This window comes from Nelumbo nucifera, chromosome 1 (assembly GCF_055504915.1).
Source record: "Nelumbo nucifera cultivar China Antique chromosome 1, China Antique-T2T, whole genome shotgun sequence".
Taxonomy (NCBI): domain Eukaryota; kingdom Viridiplantae; phylum Streptophyta; class Magnoliopsida; order Proteales; family Nelumbonaceae; genus Nelumbo; species Nelumbo nucifera.
This window is the reverse complement of record NC_142649.1, coordinates 116,876,005-116,893,217: the sequence shown is the minus strand read 5'-3', so window position 1 is coordinate 116,893,217 and position 17,213 is coordinate 116,876,005. Positions and strand designations below refer to the sequence as shown.

General features: G+C 34.6%; 1 protein-coding gene across 2 annotated transcripts; it reads left to right on the top strand.

The window, feature by feature from the left end:
• Window positions 1-6,111: 6,111 nt before the first annotated feature.
• LOC104601802 (transcription factor bHLH110-like) lies at window positions 6,112-11,747 on the top strand. 2 transcript variants are annotated; one of them, XM_010265274.3, is made up of 7 exons: window positions 6,113-6,781; window positions 7,367-8,063; window positions 8,580-8,705; window positions 8,843-8,908; window positions 9,492-9,557; window positions 10,690-10,749; window positions 11,246-11,747. In XM_010265274.3, exons 1-7 carry the CDS (start codon window positions 6,651-6,653, stop codon window positions 11,390-11,392), a joined length of 1,293 nt encoding a protein of 430 aa, XP_010263576.1. In that variant the 5' UTR covers window positions 6,113-6,650; the 3' UTR covers window positions 11,393-11,747. The 2 variants fall into 2 exon arrangements, with proteins under 2 accessions (XP_010263577.1, XP_010263576.1); XM_010265275.3 differs by lacking the exon at window positions 10,690-10,749 and having other exon boundaries at window positions 6,112-6,781.
• The last annotated feature ends 5,466 nt before the right edge of the window (window positions 11,748-17,213 follow it).

The window sequence follows — 17,213 nt, the reverse complement described above, 5'->3', positions numbered from 1 at the left end:
TTGGCATGTCTATAACTTTTAATATATAATATATTTTAATTTATTTTTAATGCATTCATCATATGGGAAAAAATAATCATCACTAAGGCCATGAAATTAATTAATTGAATAACCAAGTTTGTTAACATATTCTCTATGAAAATTTTTGAGATAAAATTAAATTAATTAACTGTTCACAATAAAGTGAAACTGATGATAAAATAATGGAAAATTGGGCATTATTGGAACCTTCTCAATCTCTTCCTAAAAAGGAGAGAAAAATCAAAGATTGCAATTGGAGACATGGGTTTATGTCCGGGTTTAAATAAACCAATTAAAAAATGATTTTGGGTGATAAATTAATTTTTTAAGTCGGAGTAAGTTTTTTGTGGTAAATTCATCCAATCAAATGAGTGTTTGACCCGGGATTTATTGGGGTAGACATAAAAAAAGGAAGGTCCATTTTGATATGGTGACGGTGATGGATCCCTAGAGTCATCCATGATAACTTAAGTGCTTTCAACATATACTTTGTGGTTTTGTAACATTGTTTGTCAATATGAGGTTTATTCATGAATGATGCATCTAAACATTAAGGCTATGTTTGGTTTGAAGGGACAGATAAGTAAAAGATTTTTTACTTTTTTTTTTCCTTTTCTTATTTTTTTCTTTCAAATCAAACACAGCCTAGGGCCTAGGGCAACAACCAACTAGGATAAATATGTATAAATAACATATAAATAAGAGTAATTGCAGCGTAGTGGAAAATATTTATTTTAAAAATACCTCAGCCTCTCATTTTATGGATGCTGTGATCATAAAATGGGACCCATAGTGATAAAATGGCATGAAAGCCAATACAAGTGTTGTGTGGTCACAATTCATTCTGGTATTATATAAAATGAACAATGCTCCCACATATCAATAAATAAAAACATGTTTTTTATATTATTTCTAAAATAAATAATATAAGAATTTATCGAATCCCAATGTTCATACAATGATTAGATATTAATGACTGAAAGCATCTCATCTAATCACTTTAATAAAAAGCAGGATGGGACAATTAGTTTGCATTCTGACATTCTTTTATCAGACTATTTTTCCAACATTATTTGATGGTTCTATATTTGATTTTCCTCCTAAATTTGGTATATCAAGTAGATGATACCTCAAATACAAGGCCCATAGTATATCACTTCTATATTTTTACAAGGCAAAATCCATAGTTCATCCATTGCATTGTGAAAAATACATGATTAATTGAAAATAAAGTTAAATATATCTTATTAAGTGTAAAAATATATTTTATGAAACATGGACCAACAAAAAATAAGCAGATTTTAGTATAGATCTGGATTTAACTTTCAACCAATATTAGTGAATGAATCGTTATTGAATTCTTTTTTACAATATGCATATTTATAAAAATAAATATTATGGCACAACTCAACAATGACAAAGACATCCTTCTTCCTCAAGTAATGAACCTATGGAAACATTTGATGATGATGTTGACGATAATAAAATAAACATTAATAAAATCGTAGGAAAAATAGATAAAAATATGAAAACTTCATTTTTCCATATTTATTTTACTATTACGTAGATTAGAGTCTACAATTGGATCCAGCTCTGGCTATTGGTCTGAACATATTGGGTTGGTACACAGAACTTTTTTTTATCTAATTTTCAAGACATTGATATTGACAAAGAAACAAATATTTGACAAAGAGATAACTGAACACATGGTATCTTTGTTACCTATAAGGGAATGATCGCTATTAATGTTATTCAAAAGAAAACAAAAAAAAAGAAAAGGGATCTTGACAACTTTACATATCACAAATGTTGCCAACCAAAAAGAGAATAAAAATGGGCAAAACAACACAGAATTGTGTTACAAAAAAGCATTGAAACATGAGAATCTGTGATAAAATCCTAATTTAGAAAACCGCACTTCACAAATAAATCTTAAAAGAAAGCAAGATCAGGCAAAACGAAAACTGTGAGAAGGAAACAAGGCAAAGAAACCGTTTAAATAATATGCTACATGGAAAATAGAGGCTTTGAATAAAAATAAAACGAATAAAATATTAAAAATAGATAAATAGAATAAAATAAAACAAGATGTATATGGATGGGCACTGGCACGGTCATAGGGAGAGAGAGATAAAAGCAAAGGCAGACTTGCCCATACCCTCCTATCTCATGTATATTCTCTCATCAACTTTCGTCTGTCGTGAACTTTGGTGGGGCTGATCAGATTATTATATAACTTCTTTTCAAGGAAGACAGCTTAAACTTTGATCATTCATTCATTCACTCATTAATTTTTGGCACACCTTCACAGTCTCCAAAACCCTCAACTCTTCTATCCGAATTCTTAATTCCAATCTATCTTATGCTTATGCTAGCCATCAAAATGCATGACATCATGTTACCGTAAGGTGCTGTTTGGCAGTTTTTTCATAAAAATCTTAAATATCCATTTAAAGTTTCTTGATTGATTCTGTTTGGAATTTTCTTCTTTCATTACCAAAGGAAAAAATATTAAGCGGTTGTTTGCCAAGTATTTTTGGAACATCTTCTGATAGTTTTGATAGTTAAAAGATATATTAAGCTTTTACATTAAGATCTGAGTAGCCTGAAGTCTATTTGGTTAAGACTTAAAGACAAGTGTTTCTATGTGAAAATGAATAAAACAAAAAATGCAGAAGTTTCATTTGAAGTTTCTCACAAATGCCCGTTTTGAGCCTCTCGCATCTTTTTAACACGTTACTGTTTGATAGCTAAATCTACCATGAACTAAATGAGAAAAAACCGAATTGTGGTCTATCAGGCTTATAAATAACTGATAAACCATACAAAAAGACACGTCAAACGGAGTCTAAATGTTTTACTTCCAAATTTTGTAAAATCCAAAAAACCGCACAAAAAGAATGTCAATCTCCCCTTGAAAATATATAGAGAGAAAATACTCTTTGGTTGTTTGGAATGAAGAAGAGCCTGGGCTGCTCCCTTTTAGGTTCCTGTGCGCATGATACATTACCTTCTTTACTTGTCTTTATGGGTAAAAGAATATTGATTGACTGCGAGTATTCTCTTACCCCACACCCATGGTAAATTGGTAACGTGTCATGCAGAGTAAACCCTGAAACAGTGCAAGTTTTTTATTCCAAACAGCCAAAAGTTGTTCGAATTGGAGGTGGCATCATATTATACCACCAAGTCATCCACAAAGGTCCCACATTTTATCTCCTCGGACTCGGAGTGATCCTCGGGAATCGTATGATTATCTAAATCCCCACTACCCCAGTGCCATACAACTGTGGGGAACTCAGCAATGGGTACTCCTTCAGTACGGCAGGATGCTAAAAGAGCTCCTGCTGTCCTACCCATGCTCTAAATAAAACATCCTATCCGATGAGGCTGGGACCCGGCTTTTTGGGGGGGAACCGGAGAGGGAGAAGACAACGAGGAGAGGAACGTTTGGCTGTTTTCTTAATTCTTATGGTTTAATTTGTTGACGCTTGAAATTTGAAAGTCAAAAGAATTATATATATTTGGCTGTTGAGTGGAGTGGGAAGACTATTTCTTCCAGAGAGGATGGATGTCTCAGATTAACTCAACTAGAGTTCATCAGGTGTGTTCAGGACTCCGGCATTGATGAATTGGTCCCAGCATTGAGACTAGTTGGTCGGAAAATGATTGCAACTCTGAGTTCATTAGATGTTATCCTACAACTCTTTAGAAAGCTAGGGTAATAACGTACAAAGTAGCTGGTTAAAATTCATCTTAATAATGATGGTTTTTCTTTCTTTAAATGTGGCGGGATCAATCAGTGGTTGTTCTTTGATTTTATAAGGGGGTGTTTAACAATTAATTGTGTTGACGTGGCAATTGTTATTAATAAATATGCAACAAGCGACCAGTTATGGATCCCAAGATTTAACTAGGGGGATCTTAGAAATCCAATTTAGTTTCAACTGTTCTCCTTGGTTTAGGTTTCAATTAATGAAGGGGTAATTTGGTTATTACCCCTTGCAGATATTTTGCCCATCATGAGCCCTCATGTATAATGACCAAAATACCTTTATGCTAAGATAATATTATTTAGCATGCATTAATGCTTTCATGTTTGTGTGTATTTTTTTCATCTTCTTCTTTTCCTCTCAAAGGGTCAGGCCCACAATTAAATGATTTTCGAAATACTCTTTTTTTCTTTTTCTTCTTCTCCTCTCAAAGGGTTGGGGCTCACAGTTAACATGGTTTTCACTAGGGGTGAAATTGAGACAAGCCAAGTTAAACTTACTGTTCTTATTTTCCTATTTGAACTCAAATCAATGAGATACTCAACATACTTAAGTATTGACTTGACTCGAGGATAGAGGGCTCAGAGGACAAAGGGTGACAGTAGAGTGAAGACTGAAGCAGAGAGTAAATAAAATGCAAAAAAGAAACCGTAGTTTACTAAAGTAAACCCTAGTTTAGTAACTCCTAAAACCCTAGTTTAAAACATGATATATTGAGAATATTATAAATAAAACTAATGATGTCAAGAAGTAAACTCCTAAAATCTGATACCTGGTCAAGCATTCCATCCAATGATTCAAATTTGGATGTTAGAACTTGAATCTGTTTAGTAACCCCGTCTGATGGAGATTTGATTCCATACATCGATAAAAATCCAAGTCAAATTATATATATGTGTATAATATTCTAAATTTGTATATATTTTTATGTATTTATATATTTAAAAAGAAATATTTCTAAAATTTTCTTTATTTTAATAACAATAGAGCGGAATCAAATTAAATTCAAATCCAATCCAAAAATCCAAATTTGATCAAAAATCCAAATGATCAGATTTAGGTTTGAAATTTCAATAATCAGATTGAATTTGAATGTACTTGAATCTGATCTAATTACAGCTCTAATTAAAATCTCCCTCTCATAATAAAGATGCCAACCAGATTATTATAATTATAAGATATCTAGCTGCGTTGTAGCAAAGACTTGGAATCTAATCCTGCCTTGACTAGCTAGAGATCGGGGAAGGGCCATCCCATATTGTACAACGCATGTATTGTCTAAAAAATCCCTTTTCACGTTGACAAGAGAAAAGAGAAGGATGATTCTATCTTGTTCACATTTATTTTGAGTGACACGTGCAAAAGGAGAGAGACCAAATGATGAATAGGATGGTAGGATGGGATGAGAAGAAAATAAAAAGAGAGATAGTGAGTAGAGAAGTAAAACGTATTAATATTATTTTTGCATGGTAGTCTGGACGTGAAGCCAAGCAAGTATCGCGCCATTATATACAGTAAATATGATGTGGGAGTGAGCACTTTCCTTGGTTCCTACGTGTATATATATATATATATATAACTTTTCGTAATTACTTGTAAACTACTTGATAAGAACAATGAGTAAATAGGTTGCTTTTCTTTCTTGCATTAAATTTAGTGAAAATTACTTCTGTTGTTCAGTGCCGGTAAAGTTTGATGACTTTTATCTCTCAATATTAACAGTGGTGAATTGTACTATATATGATGCATTACACCACCCATAATTCACAGGAACATGCATCAATCTCCGCCGTCCAAAGGGCCGGGAACAATGGGATGACCCACACACTAACCATGATGACCAGTTGAAACTCTCTATAGGCTACATTATCGAGTATTGGGACATTGGGCGCCTTCAACTTTCCATTTGTGGTGGGTTCGAGAGCTTGACAGCAAGGAGATAGGACCCTCAAACCCTGGTTGTTGAATGTTGAGTGAGCAGGCGTGAGTAGTTTCTGTTGAGTTGATACTACCATTCCCCTTTCACTCACTCGCTATATTATTGCATTCTTTGAATATAGACAATTTATATATGGGTGGGTTATTTTGGAACCCGACCCACCTGCATGCCTCTCTTCTCCGGCCAGCCGGATTAGGTTTGGCTTATCTCAACTCTCAACTCTCAATGCAAACTGAAGTAGTTCAGGACCAGCAATCTTATTTCTTGGGCTAGCTAGGATTGACTCGTCCCTACTGGCTTTGAGTTAACCCGATCCGACCCGACCAAACCCATTTGCTATTCCTGGATTCGCAATATAAGATATGTGGGCATATATGGTGAGGAGAAGGTGGTACCATAGAGTGATAGAGAGACAGAGAACAAATGGCTGCTATCATTTCTTTCCTCATACCTTTGTAGAAAACCTTGGGATCGAAGGCAGGTATTTTAATAATGGCGTCAAGAGAGTATAATCATCTCCCTGTAATTGCAGAGTGTGCAAAAAGCCTCGTTTGAGGAAAAAAAAACAAGAACAAGAAAAAAAATCAGTGAGAGAGAGAGGTGATTTTCTGTGTTTCATTGCAGCGTTGCAGTAAGTTTGGCCGAAAGGAAAAAGAAGGAAAGCAGGAGGGAGCTAGGGGAGGATGGGAGGAAGGTTTGCTGAAATGGTTGATTCACTTTTGTTGTTTTCCTTTCTTTTTATGACTACTTTAAACTGAGACATGAAAGAGTAAAGAGGAAACGGCGTAAAAAAAAAGTAGCTAAAAGAAAGGTTTGTGGGTGTCAACTGAACTGTTTTCAGAAGATAAAGAGATTCCTGGAGCTAGTTAAATTTTAATTACGCATCTTGGGATTTTCAAGCCCTTAAAAAATTCATCATGGAATCTGCAAATCTCCATCACCAACATCATCAGCTCCAAGAACAACTAGTTGCTGGTTCTCCTTCTTTAGCAACACCATCTTTCTATGGAGTTGGTAGCAACAGCCATGCTTGGAACTCAAACCTTTTGTAAGTTCAATCATCCCTGCTGCTAGATTTTCGATAACCCCTACTCTATACTTTCTCTCTATCTATCTCTCTTGCCTTATTTTATTTGTTTCCAAATCCGTGTATGAATGTCAACCCACACGCTTTATTCCAAGAATTTGGATTTACTTGCCTGAGCTTTGAGTTTAGCAATAACCATCAATTTTGGCTAGCTATTTATTACACCATCAGAATTTGAAATCTATTTCCTTCGTTTTTCTTTTACCAGATTTTTCAGCACCTACCATTCAGAATGGAAAAAGCTGCGTATGGTTTATTTTCCTAGCTAGGGTTACGTTTTCTGGGATCTAGGGATTAGTTATTCCCACTAACGGAAACCTAGCTTCCTTGTGGGAAAAAGAAAAGAAAAAAAAAACTAATCGGATTATTGGTAACCAATTATTTACAAAGAAAGGATCTTAGTCTTGCTAGCTTCTTTTCTTTTTTTTCCATTAATTTCATTGTAGTAGTTTGAAGCTTTTCAAGGGTTTTTACTTGTTATAATAATTACATTTTTATTTTTGAGAATTAAATTATAATATATTTGATGTGAATCGGCTAATGCAGGAATGACGGTAGCTTCAATCAAAATATAGGTGGAGTTCTAGCAAACTCAAGGGATCTAAGACAAAACAGTGACACACTAATTTCTTCTTCTGTCAACAATTCCATGTTTCAAGACTTGGGTTTTCACTGGGACAGTAATGCATCAGGGAGCTTCACTAATCACTCCTCCCATCAACCACATCTAGCAAAAATAAAGGAGTTATCAGATTCGTTTCCAAAGTTAAGCCAAACTGTTTCAAATGTAGAAGAGTTTCATCTGCCTTCCACCAGCTACGTCAAAAATGAGCAACAAAGTTGTCACAATCCAACTGATAAGATGTTGCTCAAAACCTTGGCTTCAGGTTGTCAAAACAACACACTCCAGCATTCTGCAGGAGAATCGTACGCTGATGCCCAAAGTTGTGCCAGCACCAGCAGCTTTGGAGGTTTGCCTCCTCCATCTAGTGGCGGACGGAACTTCAGCCAGATATTTCCAAGTATAAATATCTCCAACATGTATTCATCTTCTTTGCCATTTTCTAGCTCGTTGGGAGTGAACTTGCAAGCTTTGGATTTTCTGAGCTCTACAAAATTTGGTGGAAGTCTTACCCAGCAGCCTTCACCTAGTCATCTCGGCATGCTTAGAGATAGTCTATCTTTTGGTGTCGACCAGCTACAGCAATCCAGTCTAATTAGATCATTCAACAGTCCGAATAAAGTGGGCATCTCTCTCTCTCTCTCTCTCTCCCTGCTGATCTAACTGCCTGTAGATTTCACAGTAATATTACTATAACCACGCCCATCGTCGTTATGTTATTGTTGTTTTTATCATCATCTGCGTTCTGCATTAAGCTCTAAGTCATTTTTTATGTCAAGTGTTATTTTGAGATTAGACTACTGTAATCTGCGCTAACATGTAGCAGTGTGATCACTTTTTGTACATCTCGATCGAGTAACCAAGTTAGCTACAGTTTCTCTAAGTTTACCACCAAAATGCAAAAACTATTATACAGGCACTAAATAGAAAAAAAAAATGCAGAGATAATAAGAGTGTAAAAGCTAGCGCCCTTTTCTTTTCTTTTCTTTTATCTTTCTATCTTTCTCTTTTAATTTATTCTACTTGTATATAAGGAGTATCAGCTTTATGCATATCCGCGTACTCCCTTTGGAAAACTTGGATGATGGGTATTTCCTTTATCAACCAACTGATATCTACCTTCTTTTCATTTCAAAGGTATCATCCTTCACAAATCGAGTTACAGAAACAAAGAAACCAAGCAATTCTTCAGAGCCCAAAGTATCTCAGGCAGCAACCAAGAAGCCTCGGTTTGAGTCGCGCTCATCGTTCCCCCCCTTTAAGGTGCCAATATTCAACAACTATATATGAATTGCTTCTAGATATAAACATATTATAAATTGGTGAAACAACCAGGATTATTATTCTCTAATGTTTTATCGTTGCTTTTTTGCTTGTGTGGTGGCATTTCGATCGACCAGGTTAGAAAGGAGAAACTAGGAGACAGAATTGCAGCTCTTCAGCAGTTGGTGTCACCTTTCGGCAAGGTTCATCCTAGCCTCTTCATTTTTTTTCTTTTTTCCCTTCATCATAATCATCTCTCGTCCATCATCATAAAATATAATAATATATATTTTAACAAAAGCTATCACTTTTTACTAGAATACCGCTCTTTACTTCTGCTTCAGATACTTCCTTGGTCACATACACCATCTTATTCCCCCCCCCCCTCTTGCAAAATATATCCCATTTGTTGCCCCACTGACTTATCATCAAACGTTGACAGACGATGAAGACACCCATGAAACTTGTTGATGAGCCTCATGAGTATCATATATTTGTTGCTACAAATTAATGCGCTTATGTTTTATTATTTATTCTTGATCTTCCTGCTAGTATTAGTACAGTTGCAGTATATACGAACCATTTAAATTACAAACAATATTATTATTATTATTATTATTAAATGATGAATGAATATAAGGCATTTCCACAGTAAGGATATTATGATATTGAATGCGTGGAGGTGGATATAAGTTTCTTTCTGTTGGTTTCTCCTTTTTTTTCTCTTTTTCTGTCTTGAGAAATGGCTAACGCATAATGTATTTGGAATTGTGGAACTACTTACAGACGGACACAGCGTCCGTACTAATGGAGGCAATTGGATACATTAAATTTCTCCAAGACCAGGTTGAGGTACTTAATCTTAATTTCCTTCTCCACATCCATTTCTTCAATCTTTGGATTCAAGTAAATCAACCTTTTACTCTAGCAATATAATAATACTGATCATGCACTAAGGCTATGTTTAGTTTGGTGTAACTATAAAGTAAGAGAGAAACAGAAAGTTTAGGATTGTCCTAGAATTACTTGAGAACTTTCCCTCAAGGGCTCAACTTTCTACTTATTTCAGATTTTCTATCAAACCAAAAATATATAGCCTAAGAGTTTTAATATTCTGACATGAAACTAAACCTCGAAAAGAAGGGCTATCTTGCATTTGAAAGGGATTTTTAGGCTCTAATTTGCCCCCATTAATTAGATTAACAAGAAAAATATTGGAGGCTTGTCGTGTGAAAAAATTTCTTGGTTGTTCAACATTCAAGAATTGTTGTTTTAGGCTACATTTGGCATTCTTTATTTTGAATTCACATCTACGCCCCACAGAGCGCACCCCACCACACATCATTACCATGTATTTGGAACATCTCCCATCTCCCAATGATGACAAGTATGGGAGATGTTCCCAATGCATGTTGAGATGTGCATATGGGGTGTTTGTGGGGTGCGCTCTGTGGGGCATAGATGTGAACTCCCTTATTTTAACGACTTATCTTCTTTTTGCAATTAAAAATCCAATGTTCATAAGGGCATTTAAACAGCAAAAAAGAGATAAATCCATAAAGTAAGGAATGTCAAATGCAGCCTTAAACACCGATTCTATGGTATATAAGCATATATTTTAAGTTATGGTAAACACAGGCTGTAAATGTTGCATCCAACTTGTACAAGATTTACTCTTAGGATACAATGACTCAACCCATGCCTACTTATATGAGATTGCAACCACACATGAGAAACATCTCATGCTCTTACATGTTATTATGCACGGGGGGTAGTGTTTTGTGGGTAGGTGTGAGTAGAGAGTTTCGTGGGTAAGAGATCCTATTTCCTTTCCTTGTACTAGTAGCCTTAGCCTGAGGCTCGAGCCATGTTTCTCCTCCATGGAATAATTCCTGTTAATATTGTTATTATTAATTAGTATTTTTCTCCTTTGGTACTTCCCTGATACTTACTCTGCGTCTAACTCTCATTTACATGCTTGCAGACGCTAAGCGTGCCATATATGAAGTCATCCCGTAACAAGATCTGTAGAACCATGGAAGGGGTAAGAGAGTAAAGTCATTTCTAGCACTAGAGTAGTAGAGTTGATACACAATAAACTTTCAGTTATATGTCATATGGTTTAGTAGGTCTTAGGTGTAGCAGACTTGAAGTCTATTAGCGCAAATTAGATTGTTGGGCCTCCAGGAAGAAGCCCATCCTAGGCCCGCACAAAATTCACACTTACTGGAAGGCTATAAATTCATTCTCTGATACCATGCCAATAAAGCCAAATAATGTAATACATTGCAGCAAATTAGTGGGCCAATGATAATTTGGCCCATTACTTTGAAAGTCGATTCCTTTGAGTTTTGATGACCATATATCCGTATGCCTACTCATCTGATCAAAATCTTAGGAGAAACCCAAGTAATATATAGTCCAAGTTGTAGTTGAGCCCAAAACCCCAAACCCAAAATTGTGTAAAAATGATAAATGATCAAGGATGGAAAACATGTTTGAGTGCTCATGTTTTGCATCTTGTTGACTAACAATTACAGGGTTCAGGTGATGGAGATAGAAACGATGAGCAGAAGCAAGATCTCAGAAGCAGAGGGCTTTGCCTTGTTCCTCTTTCCTGCACTTCCTATTTTACCAATGACGCAGGAGGTGTTTGGCCGCCTCCTAACTTCGGTGGTGGCACTTGAATGCGTTTTTGTTGTTTGGAGCTCACTCACTACTTACGATCATATTATTAGGGAAGATAAATCACTTTCATTGTTATATGGTCTTAGGCGTATCCAGTTAGGAACTTGATCTCTCTCGCTCGTGAAGAAACAACGTACCATGTTGTAATGGAGCAAATTTGGTCATCTTGTAAGTTTCACAGGGTAGACCAAATTTGATCCATTAATATGATTTATGTGTAATTCAGATTCATTGGTGACCTTATTAATAGTCATGTTCATTTCATTCGAGTTTAAAGAACTGAATACATTTTCTGGTGAGAGTTATTAATATAAGTAAGAGTTGGATCTTTAGATCAGACTCTTTTTTGAATAACTTAGAAAAACATTCTCTTACAACATGGAGTTTCTATCTAGATTTAAATAATGTCTGCATTAGTAGTACTTCTGATGTTAATCTAAAGCTCAGTTTGGAAGGAGTACAAATCATGGTTTTTAAAAACGAATAGGTCAGGGGTTCGGTTACCGGTTCGAACGGTCTGGCCGTTCGACCCGAATGGCCAGCCCGTTTTGACAAAAAAATTAAAAAATTAGAAAATGGTCAAAACCGTTCGAACGGTTCAAATGGTTAACTAGCCGGTTCAGCGGTTTCCTGACCAAAATCAACGGTTTTGAGGGCAAAAGCAGTTTCGGAGGAAAACGGAACCTGTCAGGTGACCAGTTCCCAATTTTTCCTGTCCGACCGTCCGGTCTGGTCCAGTTTTGAAAATAGTGGTATAAATATATATACAGTACAAATACATATAAAATACAAGATTTTGTACTCTACATATTTGTATTTGTACTCCTTTCAAATGGAGCCTTAGGCTCAGTTTGGAAGGAGTACAAATACATTCAAAAGATAAGATTTTGCATTCTACGTATTTGTATTTATACTCCTTCCAAACTGAACTTTAGGGGAAACACCATTATTACAAAAAGAAACCTTTTTTATATGCCATCGCTTTGTGTCCCTATCCGTCACCCTTAATTTTATTTTATTCTTTGGAATGTGTATGTATTAGAAAAGATAAAAAGTTAAAGATGGAGACTGGTTTCCCGTATTCAAAACAGTACAACTACAAGTACTTTTGTAGTATATCAAAAATAGCAAACGGATCTCATTTGGGTTACTAATGGGTGACAGAATGCCAATCGAGAACCATGTTTAACTCTTTATAATAGGGAAGTGATTTCACCTTAGCACCTAAGATTGCTAATTTAGATTTCTGTAATATTTTGGGCTGAAATTTATGTACATGGTCCTGCTCCTACGGATGCAAACTCTCTATTCCTCTGGCTCTCTTTGATTGCAATGCAAATTTGAACCAGAAACAAATTTTCACCTAATTTAGTTTTGTATCTATTTGTTTATGATTATGATTTATACTCTTATTTGATGATGCAAAATTTGTAATTTTTGTTTCATTTGCATTGGAGGTGCAACTTGAGTTGTCGCAATTTAGCATTTTACACTGCTTCCAGCTATGGCCATTCAAATTTTGATGAAAAACCAACCTGAACGAAGTTGCATCTTTAAGGCTCAGTTTGGAAGGAGTATAAATACAAATATATAGAATGAAAAATTTTGGATTTTATATTATTTTGTATGTATTTGTACTGTACATGTTTGTAATTGTATTCCTTCCAAATTGAGCCTAATTTGCATTCATAATTTTATATCAGACTCCTACCTCAGTTCTTTCTCATATAAAGTGGAGAGTACATCGTTTTGCTTCTTATCACACTGCCAAACAAAAATAGTACATCATTTTACTATTTTTGCTTCTCATAAACAAATAAAATCTTTTTTTTTTTTTGGGGGGGGGGAGGGTAACTTGAGTGTTTGTTTTTCTTTGCAAACTTAGAGTGTTTGGTTACAAAATTCTTGCCAAGGGCCACATTCTTTTTAGAATGAAAAATCAGCCCCATGGCAAAAAAAATTGACTAGCCTGTAGCATGAAAAATAATCATGCCCCATCTTGGTCATTTCATTCTTTGAGGAAACCATTGCCATAGATGTTTATTTTTGCGAAAGCACTTTATAAAAGTACTTTTACGAAATCGCTTTTATAAGAGTACTTTTACATGAAATCACTTTTATAAAAGTACTTTTACATGAAAGCACTTTTATGAAAATAGTTTTATGAAAGCACTTTTACAAAAGTACTTTTATAAAAGCACTTTTAAGGAAGTACTTTTATGAAAGCACTTTTACGGAAGTACTTTTATGAAAGCACTTCTATAAAAGAACGTTTACAAAAGTACATTACTAAAACACTTTTATGAAAGTACTTTTATAAAAGCACTTTTGCGAAAGTACTTTTATAAAAGCACTTTTGCGAAAGTACTTTTATGAAAACACTTTTATGAAAGCACTTTTATGGAAGTACTTTTACGAAAGCACTTTTACAAAAGTATTTTTATAAAAGCACTTACTTTACGAAAGTACTTTTATAAAATCACTTTTACGAAAGCACTTTTATAAAATCACTTTTACGAAAGCACTTTTATAAAATTACTTTTACAAAGTACTTTTATAAAAGCACTTTTATGGAAGTACTTTTACGAAAGCACTTTTATAGTACTTTTATAAAAGCACTTTTACGAAAGCACTTTTATAAAAGCACTTTTACGAAAGTACTTTTATGGAAGTACTTTATGTAGGGGTGAGCATAATTCGGTTAAAACCAAAAAACCGAACCGAAATTTTGGTTTCAGTTTAATCAGTTCGACTTATTCGATTTTTGGTCGGGTTCGATTACTTTATTTGATTTTTGTTTATTTCGGTTTTTAGTTTCGGTTTCCATATTTCCCAATTCGGTTAACCGAAAAAAAACAAATTAGTTTTATAATTATTTTATATTAATATTTAATTAATTAATACATATACTTATAATGAAAGAGCGAAATCCATAAGATAAGACCAGCCATTAACCAAATTAGCAAAAAATAGGCAATTTCACATTAACGTATTAGACACGTTCACGTAAAGTACAAAACAGGAAAATCGAAAATAGAAAGAGAGAGACTCTTCGTCTTCCTCACTGTGGCGTTTCCAGACTTTCTAGTTTCTAGTTTGGCAGTTCCATTGTTTGTCTATCGTCTCATCATCTGTTCTAGACTCCAGAGCAAGAGCAGACCAGACTCCAGAGAGGCAAAGATCGAGAATCATCCCAAGTCCCAGACTCCCAGCCCGATAGCTCCAACCTCCAAGCACTTAGTAGTCTGCACTCAGGCAGACTTCCGATTGCCACAGTTACAACCAGTTACAGCCTTCTTCGATTCTTTTTCTTCTTCCGACTCTAAGTTCCGAGTTCCAACTTCTGACTACCACAATTCAGGCAGGCACTCTGCACCTAGGCAGAGTTCATCAATTCTTCTTCTTTAGTCTTCATCGACTTTCGACTACCGCAGTTCAGGCAAGAACTCTACACTCAAGCAGAGTTCTTAGGTTCTTCTTCTTCAGTCTTCACTGCCAATTTACAGGCTTACAACAGCCAACAGGTATTTATTAACTTCTTCTTCTTCTTGAAAGTTAAATAACAATACAAAAAATATTTCGGTTTGAAACAAAATAGCCGAAATAACCGAAAAAAATCGGTTCAGTTTATTCGGTTTTCAAGTATTTCGGTTTCGATTCAGTTTGTAATATAGCTAATTCGGTTTTTGAAATTTCAGTTTTTTCGATTCGGTTTTGAACCAAAAAAAAACCAAATGCTCACCCCTACTTTTATGGAAGTACTTTTACGAAAGTACTTTTATGAAAGTACAAAAGCACTTTTATAAAAACACTTTTATGAAAGTACTTTTATAAAAGCACTTTTATGAAAGTACTTTTACAAAACATCTACACCAATTGGTAAACATTGACTATTAGAGACCTAGACTGGCAACTTGTGAATACCGACACTTTTTTTTTAAGAATGAAAATAAGCAACATAGGACACTTGTCAGACTGAAAACAATTCATTTTTAAAAAAAAAAAAGTGTTTGGTTCATAGCAATATTTTCTCATTCTACCTATTTTTACCCATTCTTTTCCATTTTAGAATTTCATCTTGGTAAGAATGAGAAAAAATGAGAGTTAAACCAAACATGGCCTCATTTTTCATTCTTTCTCATTCTTACCCAAGGTGAAATTTTAAAGTGGACAATAATAGATAAAATAGGCAATCTGCCAATATTTTTTGGGGGGTTTTACCATTCAGTCCACCTCTGAAATATTAGTTTCATCATACAATTTAGGGTAGGTGCCAGCTCAGAATTGATGCCAATTCATGAACGGATATGGGTGTTCTAAGTGGAACTATTTATAAATTTAAATTGTTATAGGTCTGCAATTCAAATCAGAATTCTGAGGTAGAGTGCATGCAAAAATCCCTATTTTTTTTATGTCCAACCCAATGTTTGTGTGGCCATTCCAAGAATCTATCAAAAGGAGATAACATATGAGTGAAGACCAAGAAACTGATTGTCAACATTTCACGTCATGTAAAAGATTTCATCGAGATGATCATTCAGCTTCCCTTTGGATATGGAATAGAGACATGGGATCAAAAATTCACAACTGAAGTTATTAGTAAGATCAATAAAATAATAGGGTAAAGATCTTTTAGAAGCACAACTCAACCATGTCTTCAATCGCAAATTTTCAATTTAATTTTCTTTCTATTTCATTTTCTTTGGTCTGAAGTAAATCCCTCCCTTCATTAGCAAACACAGGGTAAATGAACATGGCTTTAGACTTTTGAAGTTTTCTATTAGGTTTGGATTTAATCATATTCTTTTATGCCACGCGGATTCAAGGAAGAACCGAAGAAGGATAAGCTTCATTTATAGACATCGGAAAGTGACCAAGAATCGAAGATGTTGCACTTACTTGCATGCATGCCAGATGGAAAGATATTTTCAATTAAAAAAGGGAAAAATAAATAATCAATATAAAAACTTATCCGTTTCTCTACTGCCCACGTGGAATGTTGTAGAGGGCTTTGAATATTTTTCTTCCGTTCCATTGCCCGAGTCTTCAGCGAGTAAAAAGTAAATTCGTTTTACCCGCTTTTAGCAAAAGTCCGGAATGCCCTTTACCCCCTATGATTATAGGACTGCAACGTGGCGGATATTAGAGATGATGCGAATCATGCGACGTTTAACGCGAACACTCGTCTTAAACTACAAACTCCGAACTAGAAAGTACAAACTATAAACTACTATGGTGTTTGAAAGTGTGGGCGTTTTTTTATAAACGATTTTCAAAAAAATCGTTTATATTAATTAATCCTGTTTTTTACAAAAACATGCCTTGATATGTTTGAGAGTATTTATGTTACATAAGTAGTGAGTAATAATTTTGATATTTGGTAAAGTGATTTTTATCATTGTTTTTCATATATGTGCTGACAGGTAAGTATCACATAAGATATAAGATATATGTAATCGTCAATCAGTCAATCAACTATTGGGGGTAACGATTCACCAAAACATGAAACATCAAATTTAACCTTTCATACAATGATTGTATCTCCATTTATAAGGCATGCCCATTTTAATTAAAGTGTGGGCATTTTTTTATAAACGATTTTCAAAAAAACCGTCCATATTAATTAAACCTGTTTTTTACAAAAACATGCCTTATATGTTTGAGAGTATTTATGTTACATAAGCAGTGACTAATAATTCTGATGTTGGTAAAGTGATTTTCATTATTATTTTTCATATATATGTTGACAGGTAAGCATCACATAAAATACATGTAATCGTCAATCAGTCAACCAATTATTGGGGAAATGGTTCACCAAAA

Excerpts from the sequence above, each read along its gene's own strand:
- LOC104601802 (XM_010265274.3), top strand. The coding sequence starts at position 6,651 with ATGGAATCTGCAAATCTCCATCACCAACATCATCAGCTCCAAGAACAA. Across the intron at positions 6,782-7,366 it reads GCTTGGAACTCAAACCTTTT|GAATGACGGTAGCTTCAATC; the intron begins GTAAGTTCAATC and ends CGGCTAATGCAG. Across the intron at positions 10,750-11,245 it reads TCTGTAGAACCATGGAAGGG|GGTTCAGGTGATGGAGATAG; the intron begins GTAAGAGAGTAA and ends TAACAATTACAG.